General features: G+C 43.0%; 1 protein-coding gene across 1 annotated transcript in view; it reads left to right on the top strand.

The window, feature by feature from the left end:
• Window positions 1–19,368, top strand: part of GRXCR1 (glutaredoxin and cysteine rich domain containing 1) — a 70,669-nt gene extending 51,301 nt beyond the window's left edge. Inside the window, exons 3-4 of the mRNA XM_060776177.2 lie at window positions 14,276–14,341; window positions 19,050–19,368. Of these exons, the coding sequence (XP_060632160.1) occupies window positions 14,276–14,341; window positions 19,050–19,229 (246 nt within the window). The 3' untranslated portion in view covers window positions 19,230–19,368. The remainder of the gene's footprint in view (window positions 1–14,275; window positions 14,342–19,049) is intronic.
• The last annotated feature ends 3,154 nt before the right edge of the window (window positions 19,369–22,522 follow it).

The following is a 22,522-nucleotide window of genomic DNA, read 5'->3' as shown; positions in this document are numbered from 1 at the left end:
TGTGACACTCCTATAATCGAAACATAAAGCTATAAGTGTGAGCAATAAAGAGAGTATTTATATGGAAGAGCACATTTATGAACTTCACAAGTCACTTCATAATTTTTTTCCAGCGTTTATGGCACTCCTCTTAAATACAACATCAATGATGAAGGAGCATAAAACCCGCATGTCAGCACATAGCAGCTATATTCAGATCTAGCCAAGTGTCTTACACTATATAGTCAAAATTGTATGTATAAATAAAAACATACTATTATACAAATAGTCTAGTTGAAGACTACTAGCATACTTTTAATTTAGAAGCTATCTTGAATCCTGGTTTAGGGGGGAAAGTGAAATATAAAGATGGGGTATAAATAAAGATAAAGTGCCCATCCAAGTTAGTTGTATAGATCATAAGTTTATGATTTGCACTCTTGTAATTGCCACTTCTTTTTCTGGAACCCAGAAAATGCTTGGTTAATTCCTGATTATTTCATGTCGTCCCCCCCCCCCCTTTTTTTATCTGTCTTTTTGTTTCTGCCAGCAGAGTGCTTTATTTTTCTTCAAAAAAATGCCTTCTAGTTTTGTACTCTTGTCCTTTTTTGTTCCCTGACACCCACTTCTGTATCTTTTATGTTCGATCTGTAGTTCTTTTGTGTGCCTGCCTGTATACACCCACGTACACATGCCCACACAAGTGGAAGGGAATGGAAGATAGAAGACATCGACCATTTCTCTCATTTATTTTGCAAAACCAGGCATGTAGCCGGGGGGGGGGGGCTTGCGGGGCTTGAGCCCCCCCCCCCGAAATTCTCATGGTTGTTCGTGAAAAGGCCTTACTGGTGCATTATTTAAACTGTTATGTTTATTCATATCATGATCTGATCACCATACTCAATATATCCCATATGCATGGGGGTATTGGGGTAATGATACAAAACATTTGCTAGGCTAGACTCTCTTTCACTCAGACTCAGCCCCCCCCCCCCCCCGAAACCCTCCCTAAAAAAAAATTAGCCCCCCCCCCCCGAAACGAAATCCTGGCTACGGGCCTGTGCAAAACTATTCTATTTAGGGGAGGGGAGAGCAATGGTGGGAAAAGGCACTTTAAGACCATCAGATGACCTTGTGACACAAGGCTAAAATCGGTGGCATGTGTCGATCTAGCCCCAGTCACACATGGAACTGGCTGGGGTTGTGCTTTGTAGGTGAAGGAGGGTGGAACTGGTGCACCGCTACCATGGTGGCAACACAGGAGGTTAATTTAATGGGGGAAGCCGTGTGCTCCACATGTGCACTATGCTTCTCTCCATGGGATCAACAGCTGCAAGAGCTAGATTATGCAAGGCGAGGGGTGGTGGCTTCCCTATACCCCACAGCAAAGTGAAGCGAGGTGAGCCTTTTTTGGCAGCCATATTATAAGGCCATTATATGATCGAATTCCTCAAAATCATTAATAAGGAAGAGTGGATTATGCATTTTTAAAGGCACGTGGATGTGGGAATGGGGAAATAGTTGCCCAAAGTGTCACAAAATGCATTTGATTGAATTGGCACTAGTTGTAGGTCTGGATGAGCATAAAGGTGATTGTGACAATGATGACAATGATAACCAATTGTGATTAACAATAGTTGAGATCCGGTACCATCCGGTACCATCAGATATAACCATTGTGACAACTGAATGTGTCCCCCCAAGTCTACCTAACCAAATGGTTTCTCAGGTGCTGCAGGGCATTGGAAAATGGCATCTGTAGTGCTCTGCTGTTCGGGGAGTGCATTGAGAGAAGGTAGCTGGAAAGACCTCTTGACCTTCTGCAATGGCTTTTCTCAATGCATCTTTTGATCGATAGAGTTCTGTAAATAACATTTTCCGTGTGTTGCTCTGCTGTGTCTTGGGAATCCTTTGGTTGCACCAACTGGCTGAAAAGATACATTTGGTTACAAGATTGTAAATACAAATTAGGATCTCATTAAGTGCTAAGCAGAGGCCCATACAGACTACACAATTATAGTTACCTAGTCCATTTTAATCAGCATGGAACATCCTATGGAATACTGGTGTTGTAGTCTGGTGGAATATTTATTTATTTATTTATTTCAAAGTTTTATATACCGAGCTTCTCACCTCATAAGAGGGACTCAGCCCGGTCTCCAACCATAAAAACACATACAATCGGTAAAATATCAAAATACACATTACAATAAACATTAAAAAAGCACATATATTTAAAACTACAGTGGTCAGTCGTCATTCTAAAATCGAATATACACTGTCTTCCTTCCAGATCATTGTCTCATTCTTCGACAGCCTGTCTCCATAACCACGACTTCACCTGTTTCCTGAATGTCAGGATTGTTGGGGCGGTTCTAACCTCTGGCGGGAGAGAGTTCCAGAGTCGCGGGGCCACCACCGAGAAGGCCCTGTCCCTCGTCCCCACCAGCCGCGCTTCTGAGGCTGGCGGGACCGAGAGCAGGGCCCCTCCAGACGATCTTAGTAATCTTGATGGTTTGTAGGGGAGAATACGTTAGGAGGGGTAAACCGAGCCGGAGTGCTTGGGTTAAGAATTCAAAATGTTCCTTTTTGCGCTATGAACCTATGAATGAGAGACTGTCAAGTCACCATATTATCAAAATTCTTGCTCATTTCTTGTAGACTCATGGCTGTACTGTTCCTTCCTTGATTTAGCCTATCCATCTAGAATGGACTTCTCAGTTTACCTCTACTTTATAAAACATTATAATATTTTCCAGTGAGTCGTGTCACCCCATGATTTTTCCAAAGCCTCGGCTTAGTCATCTTGGTTTCTTGGAAAAATTCAGAGATAATATGCCCTAGGATTCATTTATTTGTCTTTAACAGTCCTGAGAATCCTTAGAACTCTTCTCCAGTACCACATTTCAAATGAGTTTATATTCTTTTTATAAGATTTTTTTTACTGTCTGGCTATCATGGCCATAGATAGAGATTGGAAATATGATGGCATAGAAATAAGGAAACATAGAAGTTGGAAATATGGTGATATGGACAATTCTAACTTTAATATTCAATTATCCTTCAGAATGCTGTCTAGTTCCTTCTCAGCTGCCCATCCAAGACACATGCCAGAAACAAATATACGTACTGTACATTATTGTGGGGCATGGGGAATTCTAATAATGTTTGTCTCATAAATAAAGAAAGAAACAAAAATCTAGCCTATCATATAGTAATCCGAGGCATATACAGAATGTTCTACTATGAAAGTTTCCCATTCATATACTTAAAGTAGCCTGAGGTTAGGGGAAGATTAATTTGTAGTGACAGCCATAGAAGTGAGACTGAAAATGGGTCAAGTTATACATATGAAAGATTTCCTTGGGCACCCAGGCATACATTTATTCTTGCTTCATTCACTGGTATAAATGTTTAGGTCTCAAACCTAGCCCTAAATAGCAGGGATAGATGTAGGGGTGTATATGTGTGTGTGTGTGTGTAGACAGAGGCGGCTCTTCCATTACTTGAAGTAAGCGGTCGCAGAACACTTTTTTTTGCCAGGGGCGCAGAGGCGACTCTGTAAATGCCCCTCGACCGCCACTTAAGGAGTGCCCCCTCAGCTCACAACAGCCCTAGCAGTCTGAGGGGAGCCTCATCTTTCTTGCCTCGCTGCTGGGCGATCCTCTTCCCAAAGGGGCCGGGCCCTTGAACCTCGCCTAGCCCCTCTTGTTCCTGCTCCACCTGGCCACCGGGCGCGCAAGCAGAGCCGGCGCTCAATCGTTCTCCGCATTCAATCCCTTCCCCATGACCAGCTCTCTTTCCTGATCCCCTGGCGCTCCACCCGCCTCCTCTCCTCTCCCCAATCCGCGGGTGGGCAAAGGGGGTCCGGAGTCGTGTCTGAAGACCCCAGCATGCGCACCAAAAGTCGCCTCTTCTCCTGACTTTCTCTTCAGCCATTGGGACCAAGAGAGAGAGAGTGTGTGTGAGAGAGAGCCCCTCCAGCTGGAGGTATCTCCCACTTCCGCTGCCCCCTTTGTTTTTGCGTCTACCTTCAAGAAAGGTGGGAATCTCCACCTCTCTCTCTCTCTCTGTCTGTCTCTCTCTTGGTCCCAATGGCTGAGGAGAAAGTCAGGAGAAGAGATGACTTTTGGTGCACACGCCAGGGTCTTCAGGCATGCCTCCGGACCCAAAGCGGGCCAGGCAAGGGAGCAAGTGCGGCAAGTGTAGTTACTGGGATGTATAGTTCACCTACAATCAAAGAGCATTCTGAACTCCACCAATGATGGAATTGAACCAAATATGGCACACAGAACTCCCACAATGAACAGAAAATATATATCAGTGATTGGTTGGGGGGGGGGGGGCTAAAATATTTTTTGCTTACCGTTGAAAATTACCTAGGGCCGCCTCTGTGTGTAGAATATGTCCATTGACCCACAAATAAGAACTCCAGTCCCTACTGAAATTTTCCTTCAGTCCCTAAATTCCTTGCATTGCAGAAAGCAAAACACTGAAAACCGTACACAGCTTCTATTTGTCATATTTGCATTCCATTGGTAATCCTGCTGCTCCTTTTTTGAAGTATAAACTGTATTTCTAATGTTGGTTCTATGTTAGAAAAGGGGTAATTTTATTCCATGGGGGCAGAATTCTCAATGCCCTAATTTTGACCTTCCCACGTAGCACCTATTTAAGTTATATAACAGTTGACTTAAATTAAATTTGGCTGCCTAGAGACCTGTTTATAGGCTACAACCCCTGAAGTGGGCATCCGCTTGGCATCTAGTGCCTTCTAGCCACTAATGTGGAGTAAAGCCAGTTAACATGCTTTTGCCTCGCTTTAGGAAATGTTGGGGAATGCCCTAGAACTGCCCTGCAACACTGAAGGAGCTTCATATTTTGGAGCAGTGTGAACAGCTAGACTTATTCTAATTTGGACAAGCCCAGCTGTTTACATGGGTCGGTGTCACCATTCTGTTTTCTTTGTGCTTTGTGACCTGAGGAAAATGAGATGACACTTTCTGTGTGTTTCCTCATGGCAGATGATGATTACAATAAGAATATTTATGTGAGAATAATATTTAATGTCATTAAAACTCTCTGGAGCTCTGGAGTTGCTGGTGCTGCAGTGAAATTAAATGTCACAGGTAACAGTTGGTTTGGCCTGACTGGTTGGTTGGGACTCCATTCTTCTTCTGCTGCTGCAGGACAAATACGAGCAGTTTCGATGCCCCTGAGGGCAGTGCCAGATTTACTCTTGTGCTTAGGTGTGCTTAAGCACAGGGCCCCATTGCCAAAAATACTTTTGCTTATGTATTGCCATTCTAAATTTGAAGGCATTCTGTTTCGGAGCAATTTTAGACATAATGATAGGGTTGATATTTTATGATAGGGATTCTCAAACTTTTTCAACTTTGGAGCCTTTTTTGAAGCAAAGGTTTCTCGTGGTGCCCCAAGAAATGTTTATATACTGTATTATATTATATACTATATGTATATATATAAAGCACGGGCAAACTTTTTGATGCATTGTGTTTTAAAATTTGACAGATGGGCCATGCCAATTGCAGATGGATACAGAGATGGCCATCCTGCCTTTGTAACCATCATCGTCATCACCACCATCATCATAGTAATAGTAATAGGAGCAAACCCAGAGGCCATCCAATCCAACCCCCTCCTGCCATAGCACACCCTGAGAGAAAAAGTCTTTTGAAAGCAAGCAAGCAGTGGGTGGGGGATTATTTGGGTGGCAAGGAAGGTGAGGAGAAAGGCTTTTGGTGGTGAAGGAGGTGGAGGAGGAGGTTGAACAGGAAAGAGGTGGGAAAGCTTAGAGGAGGAGGGAGAAGGAGAGGGGAACTGAGGAGCCCCAAAGGCTCTGGGAAGCACCCCTTGAAAATTGCTGGTCTATGAGAGTGTGCCATAAAGCAGAAAATGTAGACCTACATCCTTCAGGGTCCAAGTAACTTAACTAGCACAGGGCCTCATTTGTCCTAAATGAGGAGCAATCCTGAGTATTCTCAGTTTGGACCACCTCCCCTTCGCATCAAATGGCCCATGTAGATGAACCCCAGGTCTCTTCTCATTGAGAAGAAATGTAATTTAAGCCATACATTCTGTTGGTCTGAAAAACAATATCAGACCAATAGAATGTATGGTAGTTCCCACATTGTGTTTGTAGGTACTGAAAGCCAGGATGGTGTAGTGTAGTGGTTTGAATGTTGGACTAGGACTTTGGGAGACCAGAGTTCAAATCCTTGTTCTGCCCTGGAAATCCATTGGGTGAACTTGGGCAAGTCACCTTTAGCATAAGAGGAAAGCAATCACTAACTACCTCTGAAGAAAATGTGAGAAAAGAGTCCTATGAGTCCATTTGTTGGAAATTACTTGAAGACATATAAAAACATCAAAATTTCAGACTATATCTAGGACCTTATCACATAAGCTGCTGAAATCATCACGCATCATGGTGAATACAGCAGTGCCCAGCAGGGTGTGTGGGGGAACCCATCACTCAATGCCCCACAATGCCTGGTTTACCAGAAACTCCATCGCATGGGAGGGAAGTGTATGCTGCCTGGTTTCCTCCCATTGATCCCTATGCAACAAGGGAAGCCTCCCATGTTGCTGCAGCAGTGGCATATGCCAATTCCTGTCCATTTTGTCATGGAACCCTGCCAGAAGTAGATGTATGTCGTGGCATGGGAACAAGGTGGGCTCTGTGGCATAAATGGAGAAGAAAAACCCTGCATATGCCACTGAATTTAGCCCATCTGATGATGTTGTAAGAAGGGAATACAATGCAGCTTTCAGTTATGCAGTTGGTTGGGTATGCAGTTGCACATCTAGTAACAGAAGTAACAATGTTCCTAGAGATAAGAAAGAAGAAATGACCTACTACTTGCATAACAAGAAAAACCTGCTAGATCACTGTTTTCTTTTCCTAACACTGCTTCTGGTGTAGATGCAAGAAATTGCTGCAGATAGTCCAATACTACTACTACTACTACTACTACTACTACTACTAATACAAATAAATAAACATAGGCCCTAGTGTATACTGATGACTGGGCCCTATGTGTATTTACATGTTTCATTATTATTATTATTATTATTATTATTATTATTATTATTATTATTTGAAACACAACAAAATGAGTCCCCAGCAGACACTCTGCAGGCTGTTGAATTGGATCACATGTCAAACACTTCCCAAGTGTCTAGGACTGTGTGATGTATCGGCGAATAATGTGTGCACATCCCAAGAAGGTGGCCTTTTACAGCTGGCAGATGGTAATTTTGTTAGCGCTGATTGTGTTTAAGTGCAGGCCAAAGTCTTTAGGCACTGCACCCAGTGTGCCAATCACCACTGGGACCACCTTTACTGGCTTGTGCCAGAGTCTTTGCAGTTCGATTTTTAAATCCTCACATCGTGTCAGCTTTTCCAGTTGTTTCTCTGCAATCCTGCTGTCACCTGGGATTGCGACATCGATGATGATGATGATTATTATTATTATTATTATTACTATTATTGGACTATTGACAACAACCAGCAAAATCCAAGGAGTTGTATTATGACAACTTCTTTAGAGCCTGTTTTCCTCAAAAACATTAAAAGGTTAAAATAATTTCAATTTTTTTTCCTTCTCTGCTTGAAACCATGTAAGCTGAATACAATGTTCTTTGAATCCATTTGCTGGGCAAACAGAGCAATGAGGGGAAACAGGTTGTTATAAACAAGAATGTCATAAAATAAATAGCATTACCTATCCACAGGACTCTAAAGGGGCTTTTATAAGACAACATTTTCCTTTAGATCCGGGAATATTTTAGCAATCTTATGGTGCTCTCAATGTAAGAATAATGTATATGTTGACGCATGTTGTTGTTTTTTTTACAAAATTGTGGGTCTTCTGTTTTTGTTGTATTGGGGCGACTTTTGCTTTGTAGTTTTCACTAAACAGGTTAAAGAACTTTGAGAAAATTTGTTGAAAAATGATGCATACATTTACAGATAAATTATTATTTTCAGCAGAGAAAATGCAAAACAGAAACGGAAAACTCTTGTGCCATTTCTCTCTAACAGCTGATCAATAATTTCTGTGAACTCAGTGCATGCCCTTTACCAGCAAAGGAGGTGGAGAAAGGAAATAATTTCAGCAGCAGGAAATGAAGCTGGTCCTGACCTGACAACATTGATTTATTGTTGGGAAGATCATTTTGTGAAAACAAACAAAAGGCCAACAACCAAGCCCTGAAGTGGAACAAGAACTGCTATCATGAAGGCCTTTTCAAGAATCAGTGATAACACTTAAAAGAAACACAGTATTTTTAGACTGCAGTTACCAAGCTACATGCTCCTCACATAGGATCCTTGTGGGAGGCTTCTCTCATGTCTCCGCATGAGGAGCTGGAGCTGGTAGAGGGAGCTCATCCGCCTCTCCCCAGATTCGAACCTGCGACCTGTTGGTCTTCAGTCCTGCTGGCACAGGGGTTTAACCCACTGCGCCATAGGGGGCTCCATGCCACAAGGATGATAAAACATCAAAACATCTGGGAGTCCTTTGGGCAAGGTCCTTGCAGACAGCCAATTCTCTCACACCAAAAGTAACCTGCAGTTTCTCAAGTCACTCCTGACACGACAAAAAACAACAACAACAACAAAAAAACAGCTGTCAGTAGAAATTAGCTGCAAGTATCTACTCTCTCCTATTGTATGCATTCATTTTGAGGTTACATTTCTATTTGATTGATCTTTCCATCTAAGAACATATTGCAGCTTTTATTACATTGTAAAGCTTTCAATTCTTCCTAAATATCCCAAGGAGATACCGATGCTGTGGTTTTGTTTTGCCATCAATATAGTCCAACAATATATAAACTGAAACACATAAGATTGATCAACTAGTGTTTTTCTTTTCTTTAAGGGACTGGCAATGCTGTTCAGTCCACAGCCAAATAGAGATAAACAGTATCATGGCACGAGCCTGCCTCTATCTATATTTACTAATGTAACATTCATAGTAGTTGGAGCTGCTTATCTGAAAATGAATTATGCCCTCTGCTGGGGCAATGATGAAACATATTACATTTAAATATTCCAGCTTGGATAGTTGTTATAAAAAGCAGACTTTAGCAAGCTTACTTTTTGGATAAAAGTTCCCAGAATTCACCAGCCAAAATGCCCACAGATTAGATTTTGGGAACTGTAATAAAGAAGACCGCAACTTTTCAAAGCATAGAAAAAAAGGAACTCGGGGATTTAGGTAAAGGTAAAGGTTGACGCCTGACACAGTCAAGTTATTGAAATATATTATAGAAAGGGGGGAAAAACAATAACAAATGATCAAAACAACTCAAAATGTATTTGGTTTTACACTTAGGTATTGGAGCCCCCAGTGGCGCAGTGGTTTAAAGCACTGCGCTGCTGAGCTTGTTGATCGAAAGGTCGCAGGTTCGATTCCGGGGAGCGACGTGAGCTTCCGCTGTCAGCCCTAGCTTCTGCCAACCTAGCAGTTCGAAAACATGCAAATGTGATTAGATCAATAGGTACTGCTCCGGCGGGAAGGTAACGGCGCTCCATGCAGTCATGCCGGCCACATGACCTTGGAGGTGTCTACGGACAACGCTGGCTCTTCGGCTTAGAAATGGAGATGAGCACCACACCCCAGAGTCAGACATGACTGGACTTAATGTCAGGGGACTACCTTTACCTTTACCTATATTATTTTAAAGCCAACAAGACATACTAAACTGCTTCTCTAGGCATACCTATGATGTCCCAGGCCCAGCCAAGCACAATAATAATAATAATAATAATAATAATAATAATAATAATAATAATCTTTATTTATACCCTGCCACCATCTCCCCAATGGGGACTCAGGACGCTTACATGAAGCCAAGCCCAAACAACAAATTGCAGTAAAATAAGATACAAGTTACAATAAAATAAACAATATAGCAGTAAGACACTGAAAATATGACTACAATAAGCAAAATAAAAAAAAGAGAGGAATAAACCAAACATAATGACAGCGAGCGGGCCGCATGTACATAAAACTCAGGGTGAGATAAAGGAGCAGAATTCTTTGTGAGTGAGAACTCATAGAGAGACAGGGTGATAGACTGACCTTCATACAAGCGGGTTGGGGTTGGGGTGTACTCCTAGGACAAAAATGTTCAGGGGAGCAATAGGTTAAGAATATGTAACTACTTTCCAAAAGTGCAATGGAAGAGCCAGGTCTTGAGATTCTTTTTAAAGGTTTCTAAGGTAGGGGCTTTCCTAATCTCTCCGGGCAATAAGTTCCAGAGTCAGGGGGCCACAGAGGAGAAGGCTTCTCTCTCAATAGTTCACAATGGATCTTGTAAGCAAGCCAGCTAATTTTTATTTCCTTTGAAATCCCTGAAGTAATTGATCAAAGAACAGAATAAATCAGAGTGGAAAGCTGATTGCACATTTACATATAACAGCAAAAGAAGAGATGCTAAATCATGGAGCAGAACACCATTCTCAACTTTCCACCAAATGCTGATGTAGGAAGAGGAAGTAGACATCACTGGGGACAAAGTCACGTACTCATTGCATACAAGTATCCAGTTTCTCAGTTTCTTTAGTCATACACCAATTATAAAATGGGATCTAGAAACTAAAAGACCTGAAGGTCTTTTGAATTTCACAGATAACCACCTAGCTCAGCAATGGAGCTGATGTAAGGAAGAGTTCAAGCTAAAGGCCCTTCCAGACAGGTCCTAAATCCCAGGATCTGATCCCAGGTTTTCTGCTTTAAACTGGATGATATGAGTCTGCACTGCCAGATAAACTGAACACCTGGGATCAGATCCTGGAATATAGGGTCTGTCTGGAAGAGCCCTAAGTAGAGTGAGCTATTGGGACATCATCACACTAGAACACCAATTCATGTTAAATCTGTTTTCTGTGCCATGCAGAATTCTGGGGTTTGTAGTTTGGTGAGACCCAGGACCTCTCTGGCTGAGCAGATTAAAAGCCCCTTGCTAAACTATAAACCCTAGAATTCTGCAGAAGGCAGCAACTGGATTTAGGACCATACCATATGGACTTGTGGCTCCATTCTAGGATGCTTCCAGGATGGATCCCACTGGAGCCCTTCAAACTTCTGGTGGGGCACCATCCTGGGTTGTCCTGGAAGCATCCTACGATTTAGCCCCAAGAACACAGGTGGCTTCCTGTGTTCTCATTACATAGAATGGGACCAACATAAATATATGTTGTCCTTAAATTCCTATAAAGTAACAGGCAAACAAGTAAGTACAAAGTGTAGGCACAGACAAAGTTACTAAATCTAACAGATTAGAAAGCTCACTTTTATGTGTGAACTATGCAGATGTATGAATAATATAATAGGTTAATTATTTGTTCTGAAAACCCTGAAAAATAGTTCAGTTGTTATTATATATATATTTAAAAAATGCTGTTGAGCATAGGTGTTTACCCAGTTGCTGCTTTCCTTCCCATTCCAGTATTTTTTCTATTTAGAGTGCATGAATAAAAAGGCATCACAGTGTTACTTACTAGTTAATTTGATGTGATTATGTGATGACAACAGGTTAGCTCTGACTAGTGGATATGAATAAATGAACTTTTTCACATAGCGTGCTAAAAAAGGCCTATTCTGGCAGAATCATTTACACAATACATGATATACAAATCCTCAGTAGTGTTGCTCAGGGTGCTTCCAGACAGCATCAAAATGTGGATTTAAAAATTGAGGCAAAAAATCCTGAGATCTGACAGCAAGTCCACACAGACCTGGGAAATGGTCTCCCATGGTTCGCATGTCTTCCTTTGAAGCAGATCAAGATGGAGGGGGGACATCTGGAAGAAGTTTTTTTTAAAAAATCCTCTCCGAGATGCATCAGACCTCATATGCACATATAGTAAAGGTAAAGGTAGTCCCCTGACATTAAGTCCAGTCATGTCTGACTCTGGGGTGTGGTGCTCATCTCCATTTCTAAGCCGAAGAGCCAGCGTTGTCCATAGACACCTCCAAGGTCATGTGGCCGGCATGACTGCATGGAGCGCCGTTACCTTCCCGCCGGAGCGGTACCTATTGATCTACTCACATTTGCATGTTTTTGAACTGCTAGGTTGGCAGAAGCTAGGGCTGACAGCGGAAGCTCACGTCGCTCCCCGGAATCAAACCTGCGACCTTTCGATCAACAAGCTCAGTAACTCAGTGCTTTAACCACTGCGCACATATATGGAGATCCAAATGTTCACACAAGTAGAGTTCTTATTCTCTCTCTTCATCCAACCCTAAATTCCAGCTCTGTTTGATATAATAAAAGAAAGGAATAGTTGCAGAGAGTTCTAATTGCTTTCCTATTCTGCTTCCCTTGAGCCACCTGTGTTTCCATGCCTCCATTTTTTGACAGCCCGATCAGCTGCTTTGGGCTTTTAAAATGTACACATGTGCTGCAAAAGTCCACACTAGGGTTATAGGAAGGAAGTCATGTGTTTTGCATGACTGCCGAGATATACAATCATGCAAAGGTGTACATTTTTACTAGTCAATCTGATGTGATTGTCTGATGACAACAGGTTACTTCTAACTAGTGGGTTTTAAGCGCACTTTGTAAACATGTGCTTTTCAGCTGTTAACCTGATTCCATCAGCACTTTCCCAAACATTGAGTCGCCTCCTGTTTTATTATGGTTACTTCCAGGTTTTACTCCATGTGTAGAAGCACCCTCAGTTATTCAACAGGTCCTCTCATTAGTGAAAAGAGCCAAAGGAAAGTTTTATATCTTCACTGACAGTTTCATTTCCTTTGCAGTAACCTTTTGTACTTCCAAGAAGAAAAATGAAAAGCCTCTTCATTACTGCCTTGCTTCATAGCTCAGATATTCCCCATGGTACAATGTACGCAGTCTAATTTATTTTTATTATTCACTGAAGAATTTTGATTTTCACATCATTATGATATTTTTCACCCCATGTCTTCCCATGGTGTTATATATTCTGCTCCTCTGTGTGATTTGAAGGCTAGAAATGCTTCAATGGTAGCGATACTGTTTTTCTCATATGCACTGAGACACATTCTCTGATGCACTATATATTTAAGATACTGCCTTTCTAAAATATTAACACGATGCTTCTTTGTCTCTTTTTATATCACAGTAATAATTTACCACAAGGTGTGTGTGTATTTATGCATGCATACATATACACACACATATGAGAGATTAATGATCATAGGTAAAGGTAAAGGTTTCCCCTTGACATTAACTCTAGTTGTGTCCAACTCTGGGGTGGAGTGGTGCTAATCTCAATTTCTAAACAGAAGAGCCGGCGTTGTCCGTAGACACCTTCAAGGTCATGTGGCCAGCATGACTTCATGGAACACTGTTAATTAATGATCCTAGGTTCAATAAAAATATGATTAGATACATTCTTTTATAGGAAGGAAACAGGCATTTCTATTTCATAGAATCATAGAATCATAGAATCAAAGAGTTGGAAGAGACCTCATGGGCCATCCAGTCCAACCCGCTGCCAAGAAGCAGGAATATTGCATTCAAATCACCCCTGACAAATGGCCATCCAGCCTCTGTTTAAAAGCTTCCAAAGAAGGAGCCTCCACCACACTCCGGGGCAGAGAGTTCCACTGCTGAACGGCTCTCACAGTCAGGAAGTTCTTCCTAATGTTCAGATGGAATCTCCTCTCTTGTAGTTTGAAGCCATTGTTCCGCGTCCTAGTCTCCAAGGAAGCAGAAAACAAGCTTGCTCCCTCCTCCCTGCGGCTTCCTCTCACATATTTATATATGGCTATCATATCTCCTCTCAGCCTTCTCTTCTTCAGGCTAAACATGCCCAGTTCCCTAAGCCGCTCCTCATAGGGCTTGTTCTCCAGACCCTTGATCATTTTAGTCGCCCTCCTCTGGACACATTCCAGCTTGTCAATATCTCTCTTGAATTGTGGTGCCCAGAATTGGACACAATATTCCAGATGTGGTCTAACCAAAGCAGAATAGAGGGGTAGCATTACTTCCTTAGATCTAGACACTATGCTCCTATTGATGCAGGCCAAAATCCCATTGGCTTTTTTTGCCGCCACATCACATTGTTGGCTCATGTTTAACTTGTTGTCCACGGGGACTCCAAGATCTTTTTCACACATACTGCTCTCGAGCCAGGCGTCACCCATTCTGTATCTTTGCATTTCATTTTTTTCTGCCAAAGTGGAGTATCTTACATTTGTCACTGTTTCTCCAAATAACCTTTTATACATTTTGGTTATTAACTTAACATATTTTACCTGTTTCCTTACAGGGTGCTGAGAAAATTTTGTCAATGAATGAATCAGGGGAGCTTCAAGACCTTTTAACCAAAATTGAGGTAACTAACCAATTTATAACAATATATATTTGATATACTTACATTTCTTTGGCTGGATTCAGGCCTCAATGAAGTTCCTTCATTCCTTTGAGGCTCCCTTTGTGGGGAAGAGACATCTTTACTCCTACCTATATCCACTACCCTCCCCGCTGGATACCTGTGTCCAACTCACATGTGAACTGCACTCCAGTGCTACATTATATGCCTTCAGCAACCGATCCTGAACAGCCAAGAGATCTTTGGCAGGTTGTCTCAGGGTGCTTCCAGACAGGTGTAAAACTACAAGGACCCCCAAACCCAGCTTTCCCAGGCAGGATGTCTAGATGCCATTCTGGTAACTGCCGAGATGGCACCCAGACACCCAGAGCCTCCCCCCCCCCCCCAGATAAGTCTTTGAAATTTAAAACAACGTACCCGACCACCATTAAGGTATTCCTGGAGTCTTCCTGGTGCATAGAAATGACATGCCAGGAAATGGAGGTGGGGGAGGGGGGGGGGGAAGGGATGAGAAGGAAAATCGGTCCTTGCCTCTCCCCATCTCCTGGTTTCTCATTATTATGCACCAGGAAGACTCCAGGAATACCTTAATGGTGGCCGAGTCAGTTGTTTTAAATTTTAAGGGCTTATTTGGGGGTTTTGGGGAGTGCCCTCTTGGTTTTCCGGGAGTGCCCTCTCAGTTTTCTGGGCTCCTGGAGCCCGGAAAAAACAGATATGGCTTGGATTGGGACCGGGGATTGCATAACACATTCCCCAAGGCCAATCCACACAGGGCCCACACCTGATAAGGTCCAGATCTTACCTAAGATCTGGATCTTACCAGGTGTCTAATTTATTTATTTGTCGTGTCAGGGCAACCAGTCAATTATATTACATTTCTAACGGAACAAAGCAAACAAACAGACAAAATACAAAATTTGTGAGTTTGGTAGTTGATTAAATGTCCTTTGACCAGTATCTGGCCACTTGGAGTGCTTCTGGTGTTGCTACAAGAAGGTCCTCCATTGTGCGTGTGGGCTCAGGTTGCATTACAGCAGGTGGTCAGTGGTTTGCTCTTCTCCACACTCGCATGTCGAGGATTCTACTTTGTAGCCCCATTTCTGAAGGTTGGCTCTGCATCTCGTGGTGCTAGAGCACAGTCTGTTCAGCGCCTCCCAAGTGTGCCCAGGAGGGAGTCTCTCATTTGGTATCAGCCATTGGTTGAGGTGCTGGGTTTGAGCCTGCCACTTTTGGACTCTCGCTTGCTGAGGTGTTCCAGCGAGTGTCTCTGTAGATCTTAGAAAACTATGTCTAGATTTAAGTCGTTGGCGTGCTGGCTGATACCCAAACAGGGGATGAGCTGGAGATGTCTCTGTCTTGGTCCTTTCACTATTGGCTGCTACTTCCCGGCGGATGTCAGGTGGTGCAATACCGGCTAAGCAGTGTAATTTCTCCAGTGGTGTAGGGCGCAGACACCCCGTGATAATGCAGCATGTCTCATTAAGAGCCACATCCACTGTTTTAGTGTGGTGAGATGTGTTCCACACTGGGCATGCATACTCAGCAGCAGAGTAGCACAGTGCAAGGGCAGATGTCTTCACTGTATCTGGTTGTGATCCCCAGGTTGTGCCAGTCAGCTTTCGTATGATATTGTTTCTAGCACCCACTTTTTGCTTGATTTATTTATTTATTTATTTGCTTTATTTCTATACCACATTTTTTCAGCCCTTGACAGGCGACTCAATGCGGTTCAGGCAGTGCTTCTTGTAGGTCAGAGCACGGTCCAGAGTGACTCCCAGGTATTTGCGTGTGTTGCAATGCTCCAGTGGGATTCCTTCCCAGGTGATCTTCAGAGCTCGGGATGCTTCTCTGTTCTTGAGATGAAAGGCACATGTCTGTGTTTTAGATGGGTTAGGGATCAGCTGGTTTTCCCTGTAGTACTACAGCCTTGCTACTACTACTGCTATTATTTTACTATTATAAAGATATCAATTGCATGCCAACAAGTTGATTTTTCCAGACATGCGATTACTCAGATCTTCTTAGCAATTCTCGTCATTTGAGCAATTATGCTTTTTAACAATGCAGGCTTATAAGCTGAGTGTTGTCTTTCTTCTCCTTTCTTTGAGGGAAATATGAGCTCATAATTGAGTACTCTCAGGTATAATTGTCTCGGTGTGAATTTACATGCATAGGAAGATTTTAATACCAAAGCTTTCAAGGGTTTACCTTCCTATGAGACAGAACAGATGTTAGGCTGTTCTTACAGTTATTAAATTATGATTTTTAAAGTAAAAATCAGAGGCAGAGTATCTCAGAAGAAAGTTGGAATGGAAGAAACCAGTGGGAATTTCCTTCCTAATGCAAATATCAGCTGGGCTGGAATAAATTATTGGAGACAGTGACAAGTACAGAATTAAAGCCACAATCAGAATATCCTATCACACTATATAGGTAAAGGTTGTCCCCTGACATTAAGTCCAGTCATTTCTACTCTGGGGTGTGGTGCTCATCTCCATTTCTAAGCCGAAGAGCCGTAGACACCTCCAAGGTCATGTGGCCAGCATGACTACATGGAGCGCTGTTTCCTTCCCACCTGAGCGGTACCTATTGATCTACTCACATTTGCATGTTTTCCAACTGCTAGGTTGGCAGAAGCTAGGGCTGACAGCGGAAGCTCACGCCGCTCCCCGGAATCGAACCTGCGACCTTTCGATCAACAAGCTCAGGAGCTCAGTGCTTTAACCCACTGCGCCACTGGGGGCTCCCTATCACACTATATATACAACTTAAAACAACAACAACAATGATGATGTGAATGCTTTACCTATGCTGGAAACCAACCTGAGTCCCCTCGGGGAGATAGAGCAGTATACAAATATTATTTATTATTACTAATATTTTATTTCTAACCCGCTGTCTCTCCCCGAAGGGACTCAGGACAGCTTCCAAAGACAAAAATGGCAAACATTAAATCTTGAATGCAATGACAAATTGGAATAAAACAGAAACAAGCAAATATTTAGAACAACAGTTAAAAAATAAGCCAATAAAACAACCTAGGCTAACAACAACAACAATATTCATGCAGTTAATTTTCCCATGAATAACATTGCATCTGTATTCACCATATTGCAACTATATATGAAAATCTGAACAAGAGGAAGCCAACTCTCAATCAAATCAAATCATTTATTTCAGTCATTGACCAGCACAACTCTGTATTTTCCCCATTAGGTGAGAGGAAGGTTATTTACAAAGGTAACAAGGGGATGCCAACTCTTCCTTGGTATTAATTTTTTCTTGCAAAATTAATCAAGATTGTTGTGTTCCTTCAAGTTGTACCCCGCTAACATCTCCTGAAGGACGCGGTGCAGCTTACAAAGGCCAAGGCCCTCAATAAGACCACAGCATAACAAATACAACAATAAAACTCATAAAGCAAACCAATAAACATTAAAAGCAATAACAATAAAAACATTAAAAACAATACATCATAACACATTTAAAGCTAGGGCCAGGCCAAATGTAATGACTAAAATTAAAAGTGCTGGACATGACAGGTGAAATGTAAGGATTTTAGGGTAGGTGCGATGTGCAGGCAATCTTAAATCTCTAGTAAAGTGCGTTTGGGACATGATGCTGGGAGTTTCCTATTCTGGGAAGGCACATTGGAACAGCCAGGTCTTCAAGCTCTTCCTAAAGACTGCCAACATTGGGGCTTGTCTGATGTCCTTGGGGAGAGAGTTCCAGAGTCAGGGACTACCACAGAGAAGGCCCTGTCCCTCGTCCCACCAAACGCGCTTGCAACGCAGGTGGAATCGTGAGCAGGGCCTCACCAAATGAACGGAGGGATCGTGTGGGTTCATATACGGAGATGCAGTCACGCAGGTAGGCAGGTCCCAAACCGTTTAGGGCTTTGTAAATGTCTAAAGTTTAGGGTGGAGACAAGGGAAATGGCCTTGGAGGGTCTCTCCTGGTCTGCAGGCCTTAGTTTGACCCCTGCTTTAAATGTTTTCCATAAATAAGGGTCTCCAAATTCACTTCGGATCCCATTGTGAGTTGCTGTGATATCAAACCGAGTAATATTTTTGTTAGATCAGCTACTGCAACCATAATGTACTTAGGTGGCCATGGGATGATGCTATTAATGGCCAAATGGCAAATATAGTTACTGCAGAAAGGCAGTAGATACATACATATGTACAGTACAAAGATGAAAAGAGACAGCGTTGATATTTGAGGTCTCATTCAGGGCATAGATATGACGCTAATTGTATGAACATCATGATGTTTTTCCAATCAATGTCAAGAAAATTTATTGAACATAGTTTTTGGTAACTGTGACGGCATCTGAGCAGCTTTGGGCTATGGAGAGCTGGTGGGGAAATTTAACCTTTTCTCTCTTTGCTACAGCCTTGACAAAAACAATTTCCCTTGCACTGCGAGGGAATCTCATATTCAATGCCAATGGAGTTTTACTTTGAAATTCAAATTCTCTCTGAGGGGAAATTTGGTCAGAACCATGGCAGGGAGAGGATGTGAACTTTCCCCTCGCAGTTTCTATGTTCACAGATGTATTAATAATACTCTTGTGGTTGCAATTTTAATATACATGCAAACAAGGCAATTGTAGTAACACAATTAATGTCACATCTAGTTCACTCCTCAAAATGCAGAACACAATATCAATAATAGAGACTAGTATCTTCTTTCCCCTTTCTCTTTGCAGAAAGTTCAACACCCCCATGAATGCCTCTCATGCGGGGGCTTTGGTTTTATTCCGTGCTCAGCGTGCCATGGGAGCAAGATGTCAGTGTTTCGGAACTGTTTTACGGACTCATTCAAAGCCCTAAAGTGCATCGCTTGCAATGAGAATGGGTTGCAACGCTGCAAGACCTGCCTGAGCTAAGGGATGGCGCCTTGATACACACAACCACCTCATTTTATTATGTCAACACAGCAGTTTGTTATATTCTTTTATATCAAGGGAAAAACCCCACCATATTTCTCTAATTCAATCAATAAAGTTCATTTATAATAAAAATGTATGTATACATATTTCATGGAGTCCTTTATTTAAAGAAATGGAACCATTGCTCATCAGCATATAATAAGCTAATGTGGTACCCGGACTGAAGAAGGTCCAGCCAGCCCTCTGTATATATGGATTCTGCATTCATGGATTCGGCCACTGCTAACTTAAAATGTTTCAAAGAAACCTCAAAACAAACAGATATTACCCTTATATATATACTAGCTCAGGGGTCTCCAAACTACGGCCCGCGGGCCGTATGCGGCCCGCCGAGGGCATTTCTCCGGCCCGCGTGGCATGGCCTGGCCTGGCCACGCCCACCCGGATCCGTTCCGCTAATCGCGGGAACCCTCTGCTCCGGCCGCTCTGCTCTCTGCGGCCACAGGGCACCTCCCACTCCACTCCTAGCCGCGCTAGGAATGGAAGCCAGGAAGCCAGGGGAAACCAGGCTCGGCCCGGGGAAGGGACAGGCAGCGCTGCACCGAAGCCGCGCTGCCTGCCTCTTCCCCCCCGCATTCCCCAAGCTTCAGGAAGCCAGGGGAAGGCAGTCTCGGCCCGGGGAGGGGACAGGCGGCGCTGCTCCGAAGCCGCGCTGCCTGCCTCTTCCCCCCGCCTTCCCCTGGTTTCCTGAAGGCTCGGCCCGGGGAAGGGACAGGCAGTGCTGCTCCGAAGCTGCGCCGCCTGTCCCTTCCCCCCGCCTTCCCCTGGCTTCAGGAAGGCAGGCTCGGCCGGGGGACAGGCGGCGCTGCCCCGAAGCCGCGCTGCCTGACCCTTCCCCCGCCTTCCCCAAGCTTCAGGAAGCCAGGGGAAGGCAGGCTCGGCCCGGGAAAAGGACAGGCGGCGCGGCCCCGAAGCCGTGCTGCCTGCCCCTTCCCCCTGCCTTCCCCTTGCTTCAGGAAGCCAGGGGAAGGCAGTATCGGCCCGGGGAAGGGACAGGCGGCGCTGCCCCGAAGCTGCGCCGCCTGCCCCTTCCCCCGCCTTCCCCCGCTTTCCCCCTTACCTATATTGCGCAGCCCCTTGTGCGAGCCAGACGCTCACACTAGCCATCCCCTGCCATGCGTTGCTGTGGCTCACATGGCTGTTCTGTGTGGGAGGTTTGGCCCAATTCTATCGTTGGTGGGGTTCAGAATGCTCTGTGATTGTAGGTGAACTATAAATCCCAGCATCTACAACTCCCAAATGTCAAGATTCTATTTTCCCCAAACTCCACCAGTGTTCACATTTTGACATATTGAGTATTCTTAAAGTTTGGTCCAAATCCATCATTATTTGAGTCCACAGTGATCTTTGGATGTAGGTGAACTACAACTCCAAAACCAAAGGACACTGCCCACCAAACCCTTCTAGTATTTTCTGTTGGTCATGGGAGAACTGTGTGCCAAATTTGGTTCAATTCCATCCTTGGTGGGGTTCAGAATGCTCTTTGATTATAGGTGAAATATAAATCTCAGCAACTACAACTCCCAAATGACAAAATCATGTTTTGAGTGAAGGACATACATTGGGTTGTTAGGTGTCCAGTGGATTTTGAGTTCTGTTAATCCCACAAACAAATGTTACATTTTTTTATATAGATTTATTTCCTATATTTATGTTTTTGTGATTAATCACTATGCTTTATGTTCAGATTGTAACAAAAAAATACATCATGCATATCAGATATTTACATTACGATTCATAACAGTAGCAAAATAAGACATGTGCAGTGTGCATAGGAATTTGGTCACTTTTAAAAAAAAATATAGTCCGGCCCTCCAATGGTCTGAGGGACAGTAATCTGGCCCCCTGTTTAAAAAGTTTGGGGACACCTGTACTAGCTGTCCCCTGCCACGTGTTGCTGTGGCCCAGTCTGGTGATCTGGAAAATAAATTAATGAGAAAGTGTTGGTTTCTAATATATTTAATGTCTTTATGCTTGTGGGTAAACAGTAGGCCTAGGTAACAACGGAAAAATTTGTTTCTAAAATCGATTTGTATTTGGGGGGTTTTTTTTGTTTCGATATTTAAAATAATTACAAAATTTTCCTTTTAAAAAGTTCGATATTTACGAAATTTCGTAAATGGTAAAAAAATTAACGAATCGATTTCCGAAACAATAACGAATCGATTCGTTAATGGCGGACGCGACCGCGAAATACGCTAAAAAACCTCCAAAACCTTCTGAAGCTTCCCTCTCCCTCTGTTGTTGACTGTTGGTGTGATATTATAATTTTTTTTCACTAATTAAACCATAAAACTGGCCCAGACATGCGGAAATAATAACGAAACGACCTCAAAACAATAACGAAACGAATACAATATTGAAATACAAAGCATTTACAAAACGTTTTTGAAAATTCGTTTTTTTAAATAATTGCTCCAGAATGGTTCGTTATCGTTTTGTAATTGAAAAAATTAACGAATTATTAACGAATTACGAATTAACGAAACGAAACCGCCCAGCCCTAGTAAACAGTATTTCTTGCTGTTTCTTTGTCAGTGATGATGTGGAGATTGTCTGGTTTGCCTACTCTGGAACAAGCAACATATCATTGCCCTACTTTAGGGGTCCCTTTCAAATCTTTGATACTGCATCTGTCATAGACATATGTGTGTGTCTGTGTGTGAATGGCTGGATGACCCTTTGTCAAGAGGGCTTTGATTATGTTTTCTTGCCCTGGTGAAGGGAGTTGGGCTGGATGGCCTTAAGGCAGCGTTTCTCAACCTGGGAAGTTAAGACCCGGGGGTGTGTGTCAGAATGGTCACCAAAGACCACCAGAAAACACAGAGTTTTATGTTGGTCATGGGGGATCTGTGTGGTATGTTTGGCCCAATTCCATCATTGGTGGGGTTCAGAATGCTCTTTGATTGTAGCTGAACTATACATCCTAGTAACTACAACTCCCAAATGTCAAGGTCTATTTCCCCCAAACTCCATCTGTGTTCACATTTGGGCATATTGAGTATTCCTGTAAAGTTTGGTCCAGATCCATCATTGTTTGAGTCCACAGTGTTCTCTGAATGGAGGTGAACTACAATTCCAAAATTCAAGGTCAATGCCCACCAAACCCTTTAAGTATTTTCTGTTGGTCATGGGAGTCCTGTGTGCCAAGTTTGGTTCAATTCCATTGTTGGTGGAGTTCAGAATTCTTTTTGATTATAGGTGAACTATAAATCCCAGCAACTACAACT

This window comes from Anolis sagrei, chromosome 5 (genome assembly GCF_037176765.1).
Source record: "Anolis sagrei isolate rAnoSag1 chromosome 5, rAnoSag1.mat, whole genome shotgun sequence".
NCBI lineage: Eukaryota > Metazoa > Chordata > Lepidosauria > Squamata > Dactyloidae > Anolis > Anolis sagrei.
This window is presented reverse-complemented; position numbering and strand designations above follow the sequence as displayed.